Source organism: Nothoprocta perdicaria, unplaced genomic scaffold, assembly GCF_003342845.1.
Source record: "Nothoprocta perdicaria isolate Ctin4 unplaced genomic scaffold, notPer1 scaffold_0, whole genome shotgun sequence".
Lineage (NCBI taxonomy): Eukaryota > Metazoa > Chordata > Aves > Tinamiformes > Tinamidae > Nothoprocta > Nothoprocta perdicaria.
The window spans coordinates 14171966-14191404 of NW_020454092.1; the positions used below are offsets into that span (position 1 = coordinate 14171966).

General features: G+C 39.6%; 1 protein-coding gene across 2 annotated transcripts in view; it reads left to right on the forward strand.

Annotated features, from left to right (window-relative positions):
- The window catches only part of MAST2 (microtubule associated serine/threonine kinase 2), a 184519-nt gene that overhangs the window by 151036 nt on the left and 14044 nt on the right, over positions 1–19439 (forward strand). For both annotated transcript variants that reach the window (XM_026033667.1, XM_026033676.1), the window contains 12 exons: positions 3010–3111; positions 3446–3578; positions 5535–5596; positions 6254–6339; positions 8150–8358; positions 9495–9633; positions 10422–10554; positions 11847–12012; positions 13054–13155; positions 14750–14872; positions 16561–16670; positions 19197–19351. In XM_026033667.1, coding sequence (XP_025889452.1) covers positions 3010–3111; positions 3446–3578; positions 5535–5596; positions 6254–6339; positions 8150–8358; positions 9495–9633; positions 10422–10554; positions 11847–12012; positions 13054–13155; positions 14750–14872; positions 16561–16670; positions 19197–19351 — 1520 coding nt within the window. The remainder of the gene's footprint in view (positions 1–3009; positions 3112–3445; positions 3579–5534; positions 5597–6253; positions 6340–8149; positions 8359–9494; positions 9634–10421; positions 10555–11846; positions 12013–13053; positions 13156–14749; positions 14873–16560; positions 16671–19196; positions 19352–19439) is intronic.

Genomic DNA, 19439 nt, shown 5'->3' on the forward strand with positions numbered 1-19439 from the left:
ACCAGAAAGCTTTTCAAAGTTTTTAAATACCAAAAAACCTCATTAGTTATGGCAAATGAGATCATTTCTCTTGCTTGTGAGTGTGAAATATTGTCTTTTAGCCAGAAAAACCTATTGCTTATTGCATCATCTAAATGATCCTGAAGCACAAATGAATTTAATAGATTTTATTCGTTTTGAAAAATATGGACCTGAATGTTACACTTTACATATAAAGTACAAACATTGAAAAATAAGATAAAGTACTTCTATAAGGAATATATGAGGAATATATGACAGTTGATTCTTTATATTTTACTGTGGGGGAAAGGCGAGGGGATGGGATGGGAGCTAAGATTCCTGACAACATGAGCTTGTCTCGTCTGATATTTACTTGGTTGAATTTACTGAATTCTTATGAGTATTTGGCTGAATTAAGTGGAAGACAAAGCCAAGTAATACCTAGTTAAAAAAGATGTAATGGCATCGATGCAGGCTCTCTGCAGGTAGGGGAGTGAAGGATTACAGGTGTTTCTGTGCATAGAACAAAAGGGAAAGGAGAAGGTGACGGTATCACACTGTGCTGACTGCTCCCGCACCTCGGAAAATTGATATTCTGATTGCAATTGCTTTCCTAACAAGAGCCTGAGTGTAAATTTATTGGAGCTTGGCCTCGTGCTTGCCGTGTTTTGGTTTCCATCGCTATATTAGCTCACTTGCAGCGCTCTGACTTGCACAGCCCCGTGCGCGGCCCCGCCGAAGCCCAGGGGAGGACGGTGATTTTAATTTCATGCCCCAGTAGCCACCCGTGGTGACGGATGGGGCTTTCACGCGGGGGACTCGGCTGCTAAATCACCCTCCTCTGCCCGCCGTCTACCTGGGCGGCCGCCGAGGGCCGGGAAGGGCGGCCCAGGGCTCTGGCAGCAGAGGCGGCCCCAGCCGGGCCCGGCACCCCGTCCTGGGCGTCTCATCCCGGCAGCGGCTCCTGGGACCAACGCGGCTCCGTCACCCGGGATTTCGGGATCCGCCAGCAGAGATGTCCGGGCTGTCCTGCGAGAGAGGGCGGCGGGACGAGGCTGCCCTGCTCGGGCTCCTGGGGCTGCAGCGCTGCGCGGACATCATGGCTGAGTGGCTCTTACAAGTTGTGTTCGCTTTTCCCAACCCTCTGCTTCATTTATTCTTTTGGCCCCACGCCTTTTGCTTTTCTTTATCGTTTTGCAGTCAGGGTAGCTTCGCGTTTTTTCACCTGATTAAATCTGTGCCAGTTTTGCATTGGTTTGCCTAAAGGGGAAGGGGAGAAAAGAAAAGGATTTGTTTTAAAAGAATAAGGAGCCTTTGACACTTAGAAACGGAAAGATGAATTAGTATTTTTTTGCATAATGTAACTTATCTAGGGGAGTGAAAAAGGGCTTTTCAATTGTGTGGCTCATATTTGAATGTTAATATGTAATTTATTCATTCCAGCTCACCTAACCTCTGGTGATCTAGGATGGTGATTCAAATACAGAATCATTAATTCCTTTTTTTTTTTAAACTCATAAGCTTGAGTAATTCATTGGCAGTGAATGCTAATCTTAATCTTCTGGGTTTTTTGTTTGTTTGTTTGTTTGTTTCTAATTAGAAAATATCTTTTGCTTAGCCAAAAATCTCAGCAGGTTATTTCAATGCTTTCTAAATAAAATATTTTATATGACTAGGAAGCAACTCTGATGTTGTTTCTAGAATAGCAGTTATACAGTTTTCTTAAAGGGTAAAATCTGGCTGTAGTTTATTAATGCTGAATTGCACAACTAATAAATTCTTATTCGGACCTATGTTAGAATGAGAAATAATTAACTTTTTTTTCCTCTTTTTTAGTTAAAAATCAGGGATGTAATTTTAAAAATGCTGCCTATGTTTTTGTAGCTCAGGATTTGTGCTTCCTTGTGTTTTTACTGCTCATTGAGGTGACTATCAGGGTTTCGACTTCACAGACATATATGTGTTTTTGTTGCTAATGAACAGTGCTAAATTATCTTTTTTGTTTCCTACTGCTTCCCTTCTTCTTGGTTAAATTATCATTCCTGCAAGGAACTGGAAAGCTTGTCAGCGAGCTCTTTTAGGACTTTACATGTCTGGCAGTGCAAAAGCCTCATTTTTAGATTGTTCTGAAAATTGACTGTAGTTTGTTTCAGTTTTTCATGTCACTGAAACCATCTTGTATTAGCCTGCAATGAAATACTTGTGCTGTAGGACTCATGCTGTATATGTTCTGTCTTTGAGGAAAAAAAAAAAAGAAAAAAAGCAGCTTTTTCTTTTTAGTTTTTCACATTTGCATTTTTACATTTGTAGTTTTTAATGTATTTATTGTACTCGAAAGACCTCTTCCCCAACCCCAAGTACACCTTGAAACTAAGCCTTGAGTTAATACTGAAATCCAGTAATGTGAAAGAATAGAAATGGGCAAGAATAAATTCTCTGAATTAGGCTTTGCTATACTACGGGTTGCTTGTGTGTTTGGTAGAACACAGCATATAGCACAATGCAGTAGGTGCTTGGCAGGATTTATGGAATGAAATGGAGAGAAATTAAAGGCTAGTTTTTTCAAGATATTGAACATAAATTGTTCATGTTCTACCTAAAAGTAAAGCTACAAAACATGTGGAGATGTTGGTAACTGTCTAGATTTCAGGGAATGTTCATGGGAATTTGTCATGCGTCACAGGATTGTTGAATTTAAAGAAAACAACCTTCCTATTTTAATCTTTTAAATTAAAATTTCAAAAAGATCTAATAAAGCTGATAAGCACCATGATGCCAACAGAGCCTTGGGGATGTCTTGCTTGATAAAGGCAGTCGGTTGCAATGGAAAAGCTGTGTGCACCTTGGCATCCTCGAGCGAGCTGAGCTCCTCGCTGGGCTGGCCTCCGTGAGGCCTTTGCTGCTGCCTTACGGTCACTGAGGGGGCGATTGCTCCGCGTTCAACATTTGATGTGTAGGAAGGAGGGGTTCCCTGTCCAGGCCCAAAACCTGCTGTGTTGCTCTCCACAGGCCCACGAGCGATCCGAGAGCTCCGAGGTCGCTTTCGTTACCCAGCTTGTGAGAAAGCTGATGATTGTCATCGCGCGGCCGGCTCGGCTGCTCGAGTGCCTGGTAAGTTTGGTCTTTGGGAGAGCGTGAGTGTGACCTACAGGGCGTGATGTGATATGTGTTTGGGGAGATAAGGAACGTATAGCCTTGAGGGAATGCTTAAATTATGATGAAAACACTGATGAAAAATACATCAGCAGATGTAATACATTGACTTGCTTTTTGTGACTGCAAATGTTTTGCCCCTCTGCGGAGTCCACAACTGACACAGGATCTTTCTGAGGAATCCAGGTGACTCAATCCATGCTCTTTCTCACTGCTATGGGAGAGGATCCTTTAGTAACTGTGGGACCGAGTCATTTGCATCTCTCTGCCTCTCTCCCTGTCGTGGCTCTAGGAGTTTGATCCTGAAGAGTTTTACCACTTGTTGGAAGCTGCAGAAGGCCATGCCAAGGAAGGGCAAGGAATTAAATGCGACATTCCTCGCTACATTATCAGCCAGCTGGGCCTTACCAGGGATCCCCTGGAGGGTGAGAACTCTTGTTTTTATGCTCTCCAAACTACTGAAGGGATAATCAGTTCTCCAGATACTAACCCCTGGTCATTACATAGCCAAAAGGGGCTTTCATTGTATCATATTGGTTTTGCTGCCTCTCTCTCACCTTCTCACCTTCCTCTCCCCATCTTATTTTCCTGTTTGCTGACCAGTTCTAAACCATCTTTTATGACTGTGTGTCTCAAAGGAGGGCTGCTAGCATTAGCAGTTACAATTCTTTATTTGGGGGATTAGTAATGTCTCCCTATACTATAGCTGAGAAATTCTTAATAAATGACTTTACAACTATTTTTCTGTAATGCTGGAGGGTAAAGCTAAATATGTCTGTTATATTTCTCATCAGCCACTGCCTGCCTGCTGCAGTCTGTCCTGCACTGATTGGAAAGGCTTCAGTCATCCCACTTTGTTCTTTCTGGGAAAAGTGCATTTGTTGTGACTTGCAACGGACTGTGCAAACACATACAGCAATGGTTTTCTAGAGTGGACACACTGTGTTCATGAAGTCAATTAGGAGTTCCCTTGGATACAAAAGCTTGTATTTCTAGTACCAAAAGATAATTTAACCAAACAATTTATCATAACAAACTTAAATGTGAATTGTTCAGAGCAATGCTACTTTTTTGCTGATGGTATCTTATTTTAAGTTTTACAGTTTTTAGACATGTTGGGTATTACATTTAAGTATTTGATACTTTTTAAAGAGAGGTCATAAAAATTTACCTTCTAACCATTACTTTGGATTTAGAAAAGGTCTGTTAAATGACAGTGCTTTTCCAGGCACTGTACAAGTAATGTCTTAGAAAAAGCTGACAGCTTTTCTGCTAAGTCCCAGCATTGCATATGGTAAAATGAATTTGCTGTAGATGTTCAGAGTCCCAGAAGATCTTAACTTTGGGAGTTGTGAATTAATAGTTCTCCTTGCATTTTGCTCGCTGATTCCCTTCCCCTCTGACAAGTTTTTTGAGCACAAACTGGCCCCAGGCAGGGCTCGATCAGCGGCAATAGGAAGCGCAGAAGAGACTGGAGGTGACTGTGGAATATTTCAGCAGTTGATCTGTACTTTTTGTTTTCTCAGGAGAGCATAATTTACCATAAATTAGTAGTCTGGATAGGACTAGTTTAACTTTTGCAGTGTTTACTAGAATGACAGTGACAGGTTGACTTCAAGTAAAGAGCTCTTCAGGAAAATTTCTACAGAAGATTGCTAAATGCAATTTAATAGCATTTGTTGAAATCTGACATTAAAGGGAAATTTCCTTTGATCCCTGTCATGGGAGAGAACCTTTCTATCACTAATTCCCCATACCAAAGTCAAATTTCTTTAGAAATGTGTGGAGATGTCAAGGTGCCTTATTTCCTTTCTGTAAGGAGGGCACCCAGAAATGTCAATGATGTCTGTTCAGAGACTAGTGGTTAATGTAGGATTTGGTTCTGCAAAGTTTATTGTATCTCCTAAGACAGCTGAGTAGCCTAAACTAATGGTCTTTCGCACAGTTTGCTGCTCTGCATTTTGCAGAACTGCACACATTTCGTGGAGAGAGTTATTTGAAATGTGATGCTTTTTTCTTTTCTAAGGTACATGGGAGCTCCCAGGCTGTATACTGACCTGGATGCATGGAATAGGCTTTGCCATTAGATATCTGGCAGGTTCTCCAAACTTGCATTTATTGCTTTTACTTATTAAAGAAACCATGTAGAATAATTCATGCTGAGAAGAGGCCCGTTAATTATGTTCCTTTCTATATAAAATATTGCCTGCAGCTCACAAGATGTGAAAGGTTATCACTGTATAATTGGAGTGACTTTTTACAGAGGAGAAAAATGCATTTCATAATCTACAAGCACTTCTTAAAATACTGTTTGTCATGTATAAATGAAGAGAACAGTTTGATTGAGATTATTAGGAGTAATCTTTCTGCTTTCTTTTCAGAAATGGCCCAGCTGAATAGCTATGACAGCCCAGACACTCCTGAGACAGATGATTCAGTTGAGGTAAAGCAGTAATACATGCACACTGTCTAGCACTTTTTTTCCCTCTGAAAAGGAGTAGTCTACAGTAAAGAATTAATTATAATGCAGAGTAATTTTAATTGAAAAAGAGATGACATATAAAGTACATGTTAAAGCTGAAGCACACACTCTTCACCTGGACTATACTGTGGAGCTGAAATACTTTAAAGATACAAACAGTCATTATCATTAAGTTTTGTTGATGTTTCTTTGAAGTTGCAAACAAAAATAATTTCAATTAATTCCAGTTAAAAAAGCGTCTTTATATAGCATCTGTGAAACATTTTGGGATTTGAGGGAAGATGACTTTAGCAATGGGCTGTTGGAAAAATTTTGTCATAGAACTCACCAGGTTTCAAATGTCCTTAGTATTTTTAGTTAATTGCTATTTAAAAAATACACTGTTGAGGAAAGCCTGAATTTTATAGTCCATTGATTTATTATGTTAATATTTGTGACGGGAATCTGCAAGGTTCCTTAGGATACAGGTCTTTATCCTAAAACTAAGCACTCCAGAGATTTAGGATTGACTTGTGTTTGGATGAATTCTGCTTAAAAAAAAAGAACAGAAAAGTTGTGAGGAGTATGAAGCCATTCCTGCCCCCTGATTTATGTTTGTGTTTTGTTTTCCTTCCCCAGAGCCGTGGCGCCTCTGTGCAGTCAAAGAAAACTCCGTCTGAGGAAGAATTTGAAAATATTAAACTGATCAGTAATGGAGCTTATGGGTAACACTTTTTGTAGTCTCCTTCGGAAGAAAATGCTGTTATCATTGTATGCAGTGAAGGGCTATTCCAAAGTTAGGCAAATGACTGTTTTCTGTTAAATCCAGATCAAAATGAATAGTGCTTAGGCCGTAGGAAAGTTCAAAACTTACGATATGACTTTCTTTGGGTTTTTGGGCAATGTCATTGCTGTGGTCCCCAGCTGTGAAGGCCTCATGCTGTGCTGAGCTGACATAGAGCTTCCAGCTCAGCAACCCTCTGCAGGTTGCCCTGCACTAGAGCTCTCGGAACAGTTTGCTGAGCCCCTTCCTAGCCGTGGCCTCAAACCCTTCTGTCTGTACCTGTTGCTGCAACATTGGCCTGAGATGACAAAAACGTTTTCCTTGAATGTTACCTTCAAGAGGAGCGTTGTCATATAGTCAATTGTGACATTTCTTAGAGAAAAATGTAGCTCTAGGAATTTGAGAAAATTATTTTGCACCCCATTTTTATTGCTTATCAGGGCATTCTGTATTTCCTTTCATGATACCCAGTTAAGTCCTGCAGTGTGTGTTTGTGTAAACACCAAAAGAGTGAGGATGAAATTCTCTAGTTGCAAATGCTATTGGCTACTCATTTAAACCGCAAAAGTGTTGAAAGAAAAGAAGGTTATGGTTTTCTGTGTATTGAGATTATATATGTAATGTACATGTCTGTGAGCTTTGAAATACTAAAATAATTGCTAAAACTAGATGATGGCAGATCTACTTTAGAAGTCATGTAATAAAAATACTATTAGATTTTATTTGCTAGTTCATTAATTCAGAATGGAGTTTCTCAGTTAAAATTTTAACCATTCTTACAAACCTACACAGAATATTAAAGACAGATCCTGACTCTTTGCAGTTTATAAATCCTTATCAGTGATATTCAGTCGACCATAACTGAAAAGTAACAATCCGCAGTAGATTGTAATAGCAAAACTTAAGGACGTACTCAAGTGTTTTGTTAAAGTGCACATTTAGTTAAAAGCAGCTTATTTCTTAAAAATTATGTGCAAGAGTCCAAGTATATTTTAATCTATGAAAACACAGTTGAGCCAATTGAAGAGCCGTATTGCAGGACACAAGATTTTACGTGCTTTCAGTCATACCTCTGCATAGACCTCATGAATTTAAACATACCTCTGTAAAAATGAAAGGGGTGGAGGTTCTGCTGTAATTCATATCCTGCCTTTAAACTGGCTGTGTTTCATAGTCATCTGTTTCTGAGACAGAATCCCATGTTAAATGTAATACACTCCAGAGAAAAAGAGGCAAGCATTGATTCAATGCACCAGGCAAACTGGATGGAAAATTTATTTGCAAACTGTATTATTAACATGCAGGAATCCAATGATCTGCAAATGATAGAAATATAAGAAAGACTTTGCTGAAGGAAGTCCCTGGTGATGGTGTTACATCAAATCCATGTTATGGAGCTAGAAATAAATTTTGCCCCTTCGTTGCTTTTTGGACAATGTTTTTGTTAGATGATGACTGTAATGTTGAAGAATACATACCTTTGTATTGATGTGTAAGGAAGATAGTGACATTTGTTAGTCTCATCAATGCTAATGCTACTTAATTCAAAGAGGTCTGATCAGAGTACCTTTTAGAAGAAAATCATCAAGGGATTACTTCTTTCTGGGAGAGTTTGGCATTTAGGAGGAATTCTATGGCCTCATAAATAAGTTTGTCAGAATCCATCCAAAACAGTTACTGTCCACTATTTCTTTAAAATAGTGTGAGCTGACACTACAATGATCCTTTGCTCCTGGTATGTGTTTTTTTAGGGCGGTGTATTTGGTACGACACAAGACCACCCGACAACGTTTTGCAATGAAGAAGATCAACAAGCAGAACCTAATTTTGAGAAACCAGATCCAACAGGCTTTTGTGGAGAGAGATATCTTGACTTTTGCTGAGAACCCCTTTGTAGTCAGCATGTTCTGCTCCTTCGAGACCAAGCGCCATCTGTGCATGGTTATGGAGTACGTGGAAGGTACTGTTGAATGTTGGCATGTTTGTCATAATTTAATCTTGCAAAGGGACCTCAGATAGAATGTGCATGAAGGGTATGCATAGTGTCTCCTATCATAAAAGATGACATTTCCTAGTGATTTATAAAATGTTTACTTTGGGGTATAATATTGATCAATGCAGTCCTCTGAAAGTAATGAACAGGAGAAATATCTTGTGTGTGTGATGCTGCTTTTTTTGTGTAAGGGAAGCAGAGCTAGTGCTGTGTCTCCCTGCTTGGGTGCAGGGAGTTTGTGAAACTTATGTAGGGAGGAGATGTTTGGACTACTTGACTGAGCTGGAGAAATGAGTCATTCTACGCTGCTAGCATGATTTTGTGTAAGGAGATACTCCATTTGCAAACCCCTGTGACTAATGCAATGTGTTTGTAGCAGAGCTTAGGAAACATAAAGCCACATATAGAGGGGTTGCTAGGGTGAGAAGTCAGCATGAACTTTCCAGTCTTCACTAGAGAGAGATCCTGTGGTTCTCTTGAAGGAGACCATGGCCTTCTGTCTGTAGCATGCTTGGCATTAAGGTTAGAAAAAGAGAGTTAGGAAACCTCCACCAAGCATCACAGTCTTTGTTCTTTCTAAGCTTTTTCAAAAATACAGTCTTTTGTGTTGTGGGCTTTCTTTGTTTGTTTATTGTCTTTTATTTTATCTCTTTATCTTATTGTAAGCAATATATTTCCATTGATAGGTAGGATTAATTTCTTATACTTGGCTTGCTTGGGTGAGTATTCCTGACATGAAGACCGTAGAGAGAAATGTGTGGCCAGTGTTCCTTAAAAAGTTAAATCAGGGGCCTGTGTTTTTTGCCACGGATGAAGATGAGACCCCAAGAACTGGAGATTGAGGCCCATCTGCTCTTGAATTACATTTTGTATTTCAGTACTTCAGTGCCTGTTGCTTTGTGGAGTTCATTGTAGTGTGCCTTTCCAGAGAAGTACAAGCATACCAGCATCTATGGAACTCAGTTTTTCTAAGATTTAAAAATGTAGAAACCAAATCAAGAGAGCCTCTAGGAAGCTTACTCTCTCCTAATATTGTAGTACTGCTTTTCCTTCTTTACTAACACTTCCCTTTTCACTGTGGCATATTTGCAACTTTATTCTAGGAGGTGACTGTGCTACACTTCTCAAGAACATTGGTGCCCTACCTGTTGATATGGCCAGGATGTATTTTGCTGAGACTGTTTTGGCGTTGGAGTACCTGCACAATTATGGGATTGTTCACCGTGACCTAAAACCTGACAAGTAAGTGTTCAGCTCTTCAGAAGGGGGAGGAGAGACCCAATTCATCAGAGATTTTCTCTGTAGGCAAGAGGACATGGGAGCTACAGACAGTAGAAGAAAATTTTGATAGGACCAGTAATACAGAAGGATTTAGGGAGTCTCTGACTCCTGATGTACAGAACCGGTTTGGCAGTGAGAAAGAATGAGGGAAACCTCTTTGAGGCCTAGGAGCAGAATTTGGATGGGTGTTAGGCTGGAGTTCACCAGGTCTAGCTCTGCTGGTATTAGAGATCAAGAATTTTTGACAATATTATAAAATATAATCTGTAGTCTTAGGGTCAACTCAAAACTGTGCAAGTATAAGAGGGATGTGATGCACATGCCTTGTTGGAAAAACAGGAAACAAGGTCTATAAAGGTTTTGAGAACTGTTGAGCATGGTTTTATCTGGGTCCTTTCTGCCCTCTCTGTGCTGTTGAAACATTCTGTCAGTGCAGAACCTAAAATGTATGGTGCTACGTGCACTACTTGCTATCTTCATTTGTTCTTTATAGCAGAAAAATGAGAGTAAGCAGTAGGATTTTGTTCAGCTATTATCACAAACGTATTGTTGCTCAGGTGAAATTTGGCAGAAGGTAGTCTGATTTGTGGTTGTCTAAGGAGCTTCTGTGGTGTTCAGTTTCATAGGAGGTTCCTTCAAGGTGCCTGTCAGTTCTGAGACTGTGCTTAGCATTATCTTGTGATTTTTCTTATTTTAACTCCTTTTGGGAAACAAGTATTAGATTATTTTGCTTTTCTTCTTTCTTCTAGTCTCCTGATAACCTCCATGGGTCACATTAAACTTACTGACTTTGGATTGTCTAAAATTGGTTTAATGAGTCTTACAACTAATCTCTATGAGGGACACATTGAGAAAGACACCAGGGAATTCCTGGACAAGCAGGTAAGCTGAAACATTTTGTCCATTGGATTGGACTCAGATGCAGAACTGGGACCTTAAGAAACACAATATTTTGGGCCAGAATCAGAGTTTGAAGAACTCTGCCTCTTTGCCTTGACATGGTGCTGTGTATTGTAGAACATGATGAGGAGGCATTCTGCTTTATATACTAACTTCTCATACTGGAGTGATTCACTTCGGATCATAGTTTAGCATTTCCAAGGTATGTTATGAGCTGCAGTGCAAGTGTGAACAGAAAACAGAGTAGTTTATTTAGGGACTTGTCACTGATTTTCCTGGAAGGTTGTTCCACAGTCTCCCCCTTCTGGTCCTTACAAAGTCCTTGGCAAGTTCCTATACGTTTATTCTTGGGATTTTGTCTGATAGTATCCCTAGGATATTTACCATGGTCGTTCTCCCCCATAGCATTCATTTTGCTAGGCTTAACCAACTAAGTTCTTTTAGATAACAAGAGAGAATTTTCCTCTGAATGAATGCACCTGTTTCTGCTGGAGTTAATCTGTCCCGAGCAGAGTTGAGAGGAACTGTCCACTACTTTCTAGGTGAAGACCCACCTGTGCCTTGCATAATAGGATTAAAAAAATCTTTTCTGCAAAGATCCTAGGATTGCCACTGATTTTTTTTTTTTTATTTTAAACTTTGCCATGTTTTGATTCATGCTCACCCTGTGGCAAGCAGCACACACTCAGGTTTCAGGCTCCTTTGCATCCAAGAAATGCTGGGGTTTGTTGCAGGAACATTAATAGTCGCTAGATCATCGTCCTGCATTTTTAGGGAGTTTGCTTTGTTTTTTACAACTATTTTGTTGCTTCTAAACCCAAGGCAACCTCCTCCTCCTCTTATGATCTGCTACTGATTCTACATCTGTAGAGCTAAATTCTGCCAGGAGAGATGTGCAAAATTTGTGAAAGTTCAGACCCTGATAGCTGTAGCTGTGCCAATAGAAATCCATTATATACACACATTTATGCACATGGAATATGCATTTTTTTCCTATATGCTTTACTGTAGTGGCACCGAAGTACTGCTTAGCCACTTCACTAGCAATGTTTTGTAGTATATGACAGCATTTCTGTGACAGAATATGTTCCTCGTATAAACTTTTACTACTGGAAAGAGTTTGCAGCTTCGAATTATTAGTGATAGCCCTAAATTCCTTTTAAAGGGATGAGCTGAAAAATAATAACAGAATAGACCAAAGTGAATTTTATGTGTATTTTATATGAATTTGGCTCTCTGTAGGTTCATTTCTTTCCTGACTGTTTTCTTTTGAGGTCTGTGGGACTCCAGAATACATCGCACCAGAGGTGATCCTGCGGCAGGGCTACGGGAAGCCGGTGGACTGGTGGGCCATGGGAGTTATTCTTTATGAATTTTTAGTTGGCTGTGTCCCTTTCTTTGGTGACACACCTGAAGAGCTCTTCGGACAAGTGATCAGTGGTAAGTTTTGTTCTGGTTCTGAAGGGTTTTCCAAGTGTGCTATCAAACAAAACCTAGAAAATATTGAGGTCAGTTGAGTCTGGAAAGACAAAATATAAAATAATGTTCATATTTTAAAATGTATTTCTATGTCAAAAAAGTAGACTTAAGCTGATGCTAAATCCTGAGTCTTGAGTTGCTTAACACCTTCTGAGATATTTTTGTGCCTCCAGAAAGGATAACATAAGATGGAAGTGAATACGCTGCCTTTCATGTTCTACATCCTATCAATTCACAGACAGAACAGAAAACACTCCAATATTCTCCCCCAATCATACAAGGAAAATTTCTTGTACAAATGTATGACTCTCACACCGTGCACATTGATAGAAGTATCTCGGAGTCAGCCAATTAGTAATCATTGTAGAAGCAAAAAAGTATCTAGAACAAAACAAAGGGATGCTGTTGTGCTCAGTACCTTCATATCTTGTGGGTTTTTAAACCTGTCTCCTGCTTAGAGTTGGACAAATGCTTACTTTGTGTTCTCTCCGTGAATATGAAGTGAAAGCATTTCCTATTGGGAATGCTTTCTGAAACACGTTTCTTTTTAAGACTCGGCAAATGTGCTTTGTGAAAAGCGAATTTCAGTGAAGAGCAAAATTTGATACATGAAATGGTTACCTGTGAATTGTTCTCGTTGTTCCAAGTATAACCGACTTGAATGTGCAGGCAGGAGATACAGCCACAGCATTGTCCCTGTCATTGTTTGTGGATTGTCACAGAAGTCCCATTTCATACTTTATTAATAGAGTTTTTAATGCTTTTCCTTTTTTCCTCCACAAGCACTGCTTGGATTGACAGCAGCTTTATTTGAGGCTGAATTTTATGCATTTTGGAAAATGTCAATGCTTGAATTATATTAAGTATGCAAGCTGCTAAATTCAAGGTATTTGCGTTTCTGGGACACTATTGAACACTGCATCCTGTGGTACAGGAATGTGAATGATTATTCAAATCATTCATGAACGAAGTGGAAAATGTCAAGTCTCTTTTTCTTCCCAGATGAAATTGCCTGGCCAGATGGTGACGATGCGCTGCCTCCAGATGCCCAGGACCTCATTTCTAAGCTGCTTCGCCAAAATCCTTTGGAAAGAATGGGAACAGGTAAGAACCTTGTGTGTGGGAAAGTACTCCCAAGAAACAAAGAATCTACCTTGTTAGTAAAGCACACCAAATAGAGCTGAAAAACGCTGCTTTAGATCTGTGAAACAATTTGTGTTAGTCTGAATGAATCTCGTGTGATGAAGGTTTGAGAGCTAGTGTAGGCTATGTGTGAGTCAGACAGATATTGCTGTCTTGTTTGGGAAACTACAAAGAGCCACTAAGTGAATTTACCTACAACTTGGCAACATGACATCTCAAATTGGGGCTGTTCCAGTTATTTGTGCTATCCCAGGCTTGAGGGTTGTGTCTCAATTTGAAAAATTCCCTTTGAAAATTCTCTTTGACTAGGGGAGTAAGCCCTTATGCTGATGAGAATTTATGGGTGTAATAAAATAAATGAAAACTTGCCCATTTGTAGAAGACTGTGCTGAACAGTTCTCCAAAGATCCAAAATCTGATAGTGTCTTTCGCAAAGTCAGGTCTATGTGTCATTTTTTTTCTTCATTGTAATGTCAGATTGAAACTTTTACAAGGCAGCTCTTCTACTTCCCAATAGAAAATAGCCATCAATGATCTGAGCTACCTTACTGTTTAAAAACCATTGGTTCAATGCTGCATACTCACAGCACAGGTTGTCTGTTTCATTAATTTCATTTGTTTGATTTAACTTTGGACTTTTAATTGGAAATAACGTTTAGAGGGTAAAATATAAACCAAGTATGTGGCAATTCTGAAAGGTGCTTTTATTCAGTCGACTTCACACATGCGCAAACAAGCGTGAGGAATAGATCATGAGTTAATAGTATAATCAGATGGTGTTCACATGTTCTTCTCTACTTCAGATCCATCTAGTTGAAAGATGATGCTGTCATGGAAAAGCTGTAGAGTTCCTTGCTTTATAAAATGAGTTGATGGGCTGATTTTTTGATTCCTTATACACCTGTATTGCTGAGACTGCTGTTCTACTTGGCTGCCACTGGCATTCAGCAAACCTTTTATCGCTTCCTCTGCTTTTTTTTTTAAAGACAGTAGTATCTTTTATGAATATTAATTTCATTTGAACAGAAATACACCTAGTAGCAGATAGATAATCCTTACTTTTTCCTTCTGGGCACCCAAACTTCTGAGGTTAATAACAAAGATTCTAATTCAGAAGGAGATTTAAGCCCCTGCCTCATTTTAAGCACATAGATGACGTTACTGACTGGAGCAGAGCCACTCACTACCTAAGTACCCTTCTGAGTTTGCACTCTTTATTTAGCTATGAACAAGATGGTATTTAGAGTTTGGAAATTTTAAATTAAGAAGTTGATTAGTTCTTAATCTTGCAGCTTGGTGTGGAATGTGATGGCAGATGTTGTCTTCCAGCCAATTTAGTCAGGTGCTGTCATTAAATATGAAAAAGAGGTGGGAAGGAGGAAGTTTGTTCGCGTTTTATCCTGTATTAAAGATAGGTTATTTCTCAAAATTCCTGGGAAATGAGTCACTTAGGTACTCAGGTTTTCTTTCAGGCTCTTGATATTTTTAGAGTTTGTATTTCTTGTTATGAAAACGCTAAAAGAAATAACTCTGCAATAAAAGGTGCTCATTTCAGGTAGTGCCTTTGAAGTGAAACAGCACCGGTTCTTTAAAGATTTGGACTGGAATGGATTACTTCGACAGAAAGCCGAATTCATTCCACAGTTGGAATCTGAGGATGACACAAGCTATTTTGACAGTAAGACTAAAGATTCAACATAAATTACATCTCATTCTTTGTGCATATTTCATTTTATCAAAAAAAGTGTTAAGTATAAATCACTGACAGGTATCGAATAAAGCACTTGATGGGAATTTCTTTAAAAAGTTTTTGTCGAAGGCCAAATATTGAAAGCAAAATAGTTTTAAATAGAAAACGTTGTTGTAAAGTCTGCTGCTTTTTCACTGGTGCCTGTGGATCTCCCTGCCTTTCCCTTACAGTGCAATGTGTGTTATATGGGTTTGTTGCAGTACTTTCAGAGCAGGTTGGTATATCCCGCTTCCAGTGACTGTTTTCAGCCAAAAAAGAAAAAAAAGTGTTTTTAGAAAAGAATCCAAAGTGTGAACACAAATCAGGAGGGGAAATTCTTTACAATTTTAAAGTAACCTAAATTATTTAATTAAATTATAAGAGTTGCCTCTGTACATAACAGTGTACATAACCATATACAGTGTATGGCTTGTGGTATTTCCAGATCAGCCCCGACCAAGAAGTCAGAGCTATTGGAGGGTGATGGAGCTGTCTCTGTCCCCTGCTCCCTTGATTTGGGGAGATGAGCTGGACACCACTCAGGAAGTCTTCCCCTTATTATAGCTTTAGCTAATTATGATATTTGGATATTTCCAACCCTGAGCTGTAGGAATTTCTGCCCTACAACAAAGGAATCTCTTCCATCCTGCTCCCAGGGCCTCACTGACCCCGTCGCCTCATGAGCCCGTTGCTGCTCTGCTCCTCCGCCATGCAGCAGCTCCCTGAGTATCGTGACACACTCATGACCTTGGCAGGGCAGCTTTGAAGCATGTCCTTCCTAAAGGCTGGGATATTCTTATGTTGGGAAACATCTCACATGGACACCGTAAAGAGATGGCATTGCTGTTCTCAACCCTAATGCAGAAAAATGCAGAATTTACAAAAGTAGCTTTCTGGCTCATACAATGCAGCAAATTTGGCTCAGTACAGCTATCAGCTTTCTGTAGCCAAACTTATTAACCCCCACCACAAAATCCGGTGTGGCTGGCTTAGAATTCCAGTATTGCAAATCTCAAAGCACAAAATCTCTTTGGAGGCATTTTAGATTTTTGCATTAAAAAATAGCTTTGCATACTGGCTACTTACCCATTTCCTTTCACAAAATCTAATCCATTTGCTAGTTGTGGGAGGGAGAAGAGAATCTATTGGGAGGGGTAAATATTTCTATTTTTCAAAAACAACTCATATATATAGGTGGACTTGGTGCATTACGAAGCCCTTTCATTGGAAACTGGGACACAGTGAATTGCTTTCCTGTTTCCTTCCATACTATTGTTTGCCTGAGGAAATACTTTTATAAAGAAGGGTCTACAGGATTAGATATCTGTATGATTTCTGCTGAGAATCAACTGCTTTCAGCATATAATACAGCTGAGGGCTTACAATAAGTTCAGTCGATGTGAAGAACGAAGTATTCTTCACTGCTTATTGTACAGGATGAGCAAAACGGGCTGGGTGCGTTTCACTTCTAAAGCAAATGCTCTTCGTGTTGTGTGAACACTCAGAGTTCTTTGTAGGTAGACAAGTGGGAATCGGTGCAAGGGCTGCTCTTGCGTACGCGTGTCCTGCTTGAGGGTGTATTACACGAGTCATCAGCGCTTCCTGCACTGATTAAATGTGCCATGTGTTGTTCGCAGCCCGCTCGGAACGGTACCAACACCTGGATTCTGAAGAGGAGGAGGACACAAATGATGACGATCACGTGGAAATTAGGCAGTTCTCCTCGTGCTCGCCAAGGTTCAGCAAGGTGAGAGCGGGCTGGTTTGTTGAAAGGAACATCTAAAGAGGAACGTAATTCCTCAGGCCACTATTGCCTTGTAGGAGGTAATTTTCACAGTGTGGATGATAATATAGGAGCCACATATTGTCTAATATTCACTGAGAAAGGGAAGAACTGTGTACCTACTGGATTACTCTGTGCTCTGAGAGTGAGATCTTGTCCTTTTCTCTTGTTTCTCTAGAACCCCTTCTCACTAATTTTCGGGGTTCTACAGAGGGTTCCCCTGCTTCTGATGTTGCTCAGTGTTTTCACTAAAGACTCAGATAATGGCATAGGGAGGTGTGCTTATTTCCTTCAGACAGGGTTGTTCTGGAAGAGCCTTCCAGTAGGTGAGAAGATGGTGGGAGGATGAAAATTGATTTTGACAACTAGGAATAATGATTAAAAATCAAAGGAATCACATGCAGTAAGAGCAAATGTGAAGTATGCAGGTATAGACCTGTGCTTCTCATCATTTGAAATACAGGACAAGGAACAAAAGATGAGGCAATAGTTTCAACGAGAAGGATCTGGGCTTATCGTGGATCTTGAGTTAAACATGTGAAATTATATAAAAGAAAAAAATGCAGTTATCATACTGGACAGGGAAGATTATTTTCTGCACGGCAAGTGAAGAAATCCTTTTCATCTGTTCAGCAGTAGGAAGGGCTTAGGGGAGCACTCTGTCCTGTTTTGGGCATTATTCTTGAAAAGAAATAAAGACCAGTAAAAGGGAGACCTGAGGGAAGGAACAAGAATGATCAGAGATCTATGAAACATAAAACTTAAAAGCTAGGAGAGAAGTTCAGTCTAGAGCAGCGAAGACTGAGAGAGAAGCAGAGAAAGGCAAGATAGCAGTTTTCAAACACAAAATTGCTGAAGGAAGGGAATACATTTTTCCTATTTCATTCAGAATTAACGTGAAATCATGGGCCTAAGCTGCCACAGAGAAGTTACAAGATAAAAAGACAAGTTTCCAGTGTTGGAAAGTAATTAAGCACAGGCGCTAATTGCCTAGGGAATTTGTACAACTGCCATCACTGGCGGCTTTTAAGAACAGTTTGGAAAAACATCTGCCTGGTGATTAAGAGAGCGATGGGTCTGCTTTGAGGTAGGGAAATGGACAGGATGCCCTGAGGAGCTCCTTTCTAGCCGTACTTTCTGGATTTAATCCAGGTCTGTACAGATCTGGAGTTCTTGTTCAGGGGGTCTGAAATAAAAGCTGAGATTCCAGACATTTTGAAGTAGTACAGTTCCACTATTAACTTTAATGAAACAATGTTCAGGGAAGGGAAGAATAATACTCTATAAACATTATTTTCCTTTTCTAGATAAGCATGAGGGTAAGGATTTTATGCAGGGCCCTGCAAAGGTATTTCATTTTTTTGCACAGCAGTGTCTCTAGGTTTCCAGTACTGAGGTCACACTTGAAGCACGAGTTCACCCTTCTGTGTTCTCAGCTGGGCTGCAGTGGTTTGAGTAACAGTTACCGGTAATTTTATGGAGTAGCTCCTGATCTGCATCACCAAAAACATATTTAAGATTGATCTGAAGATTAGTTGCATTTTTGAAAAAGTTTGCATGAGTATGTAAAGGTTTCTTTTTTTTTTTTTTTTTCTTTTCTACCCTCCTTTCTCACTGTGAGTATTTATTCATCTGTTAGACTGAAGCTTTTCTTTAGGGTTAAGTATTTTTGCCACAAAGAGAAAAAGTTCACTTTTAATGAATTTATTTTAAGCCCTGGAAAATTATACAGCATTTGTAGTGTGGGAGGCATAAAAGGCTCATTATATTTTGAAATTCTTGTCTGACAATTCAGCCATATGATTTATTAATAGTTATCTTGTTGATGCTCTGAATTTTTAATAACATTATTTTCATTAATCTCTTCTTATGTAAATTAGGTCTACAGTCAAGTGTAGTTTTAAAAGCATGGATTTTTTTGCTTAATCATTTAATTATTTAAAGACGGCTGTACAACCAAGAGAGGCACTTTCATTAAGCTGTCAGCATTGTAGAAGATTCCTTGAGGAGGGCAGGACTTTTTTGTTCTGAATTGAGCTCAGGGCAATGCTGATAGACTGATGATAATGAAATGGGGTCATGAGCATGATGCCTATCACCAAATTGAATTTGTGTTGTAAGATTTCAAGATCCAGATGCCAACCTTCAAGACTTGTGGAGCTTATTTTAGCAATTTCTATGTGAGGAAAAATCTATGTGAGTTTAAGAACTCATCCTATTGTGCTGTTTACAGAGAACAAGTGTTGGCTGTTGTTGTAAAAAAGAATTTTTGTTGTTTCTGAAGTTTACCTTTTTCCTTTTTTCCACAGCACACTTAAGAGCATGTCCCAGCTGCACTGCATTCTGTGTTATTTAGCCGAGGGTCATTGCCAAGTTCATGCTTTCAGTGAATATCTGCCATTTTGAAGAGCTCACATCCCAGCTTGGCTGGGAAAGGTCACGTAGGATTTTCTCTTTTCTTTGCACAGAAGGATCTTTTGCTTTGTGCAGGTGTACAGCAGCATGGAGCGTCTTTCCATCCATGAAGAGAGGAAGACTCCGCCACCGACTAAGCGGAGCCTAAGTGAAGAAAAAGATGACCGACTAGACAGCCTTGGTGGCCTGAAGAGTCGGGACCGCAGCTGGGTGATTGGATCTCCTGAAATGTAAGTTTAGTGCAACTGAATCTTATGATTTTCCTGCAGTATATGAGACAACCTTGTGCCTTCTTCCTGTCAAGCTTAGCTCAGAAAT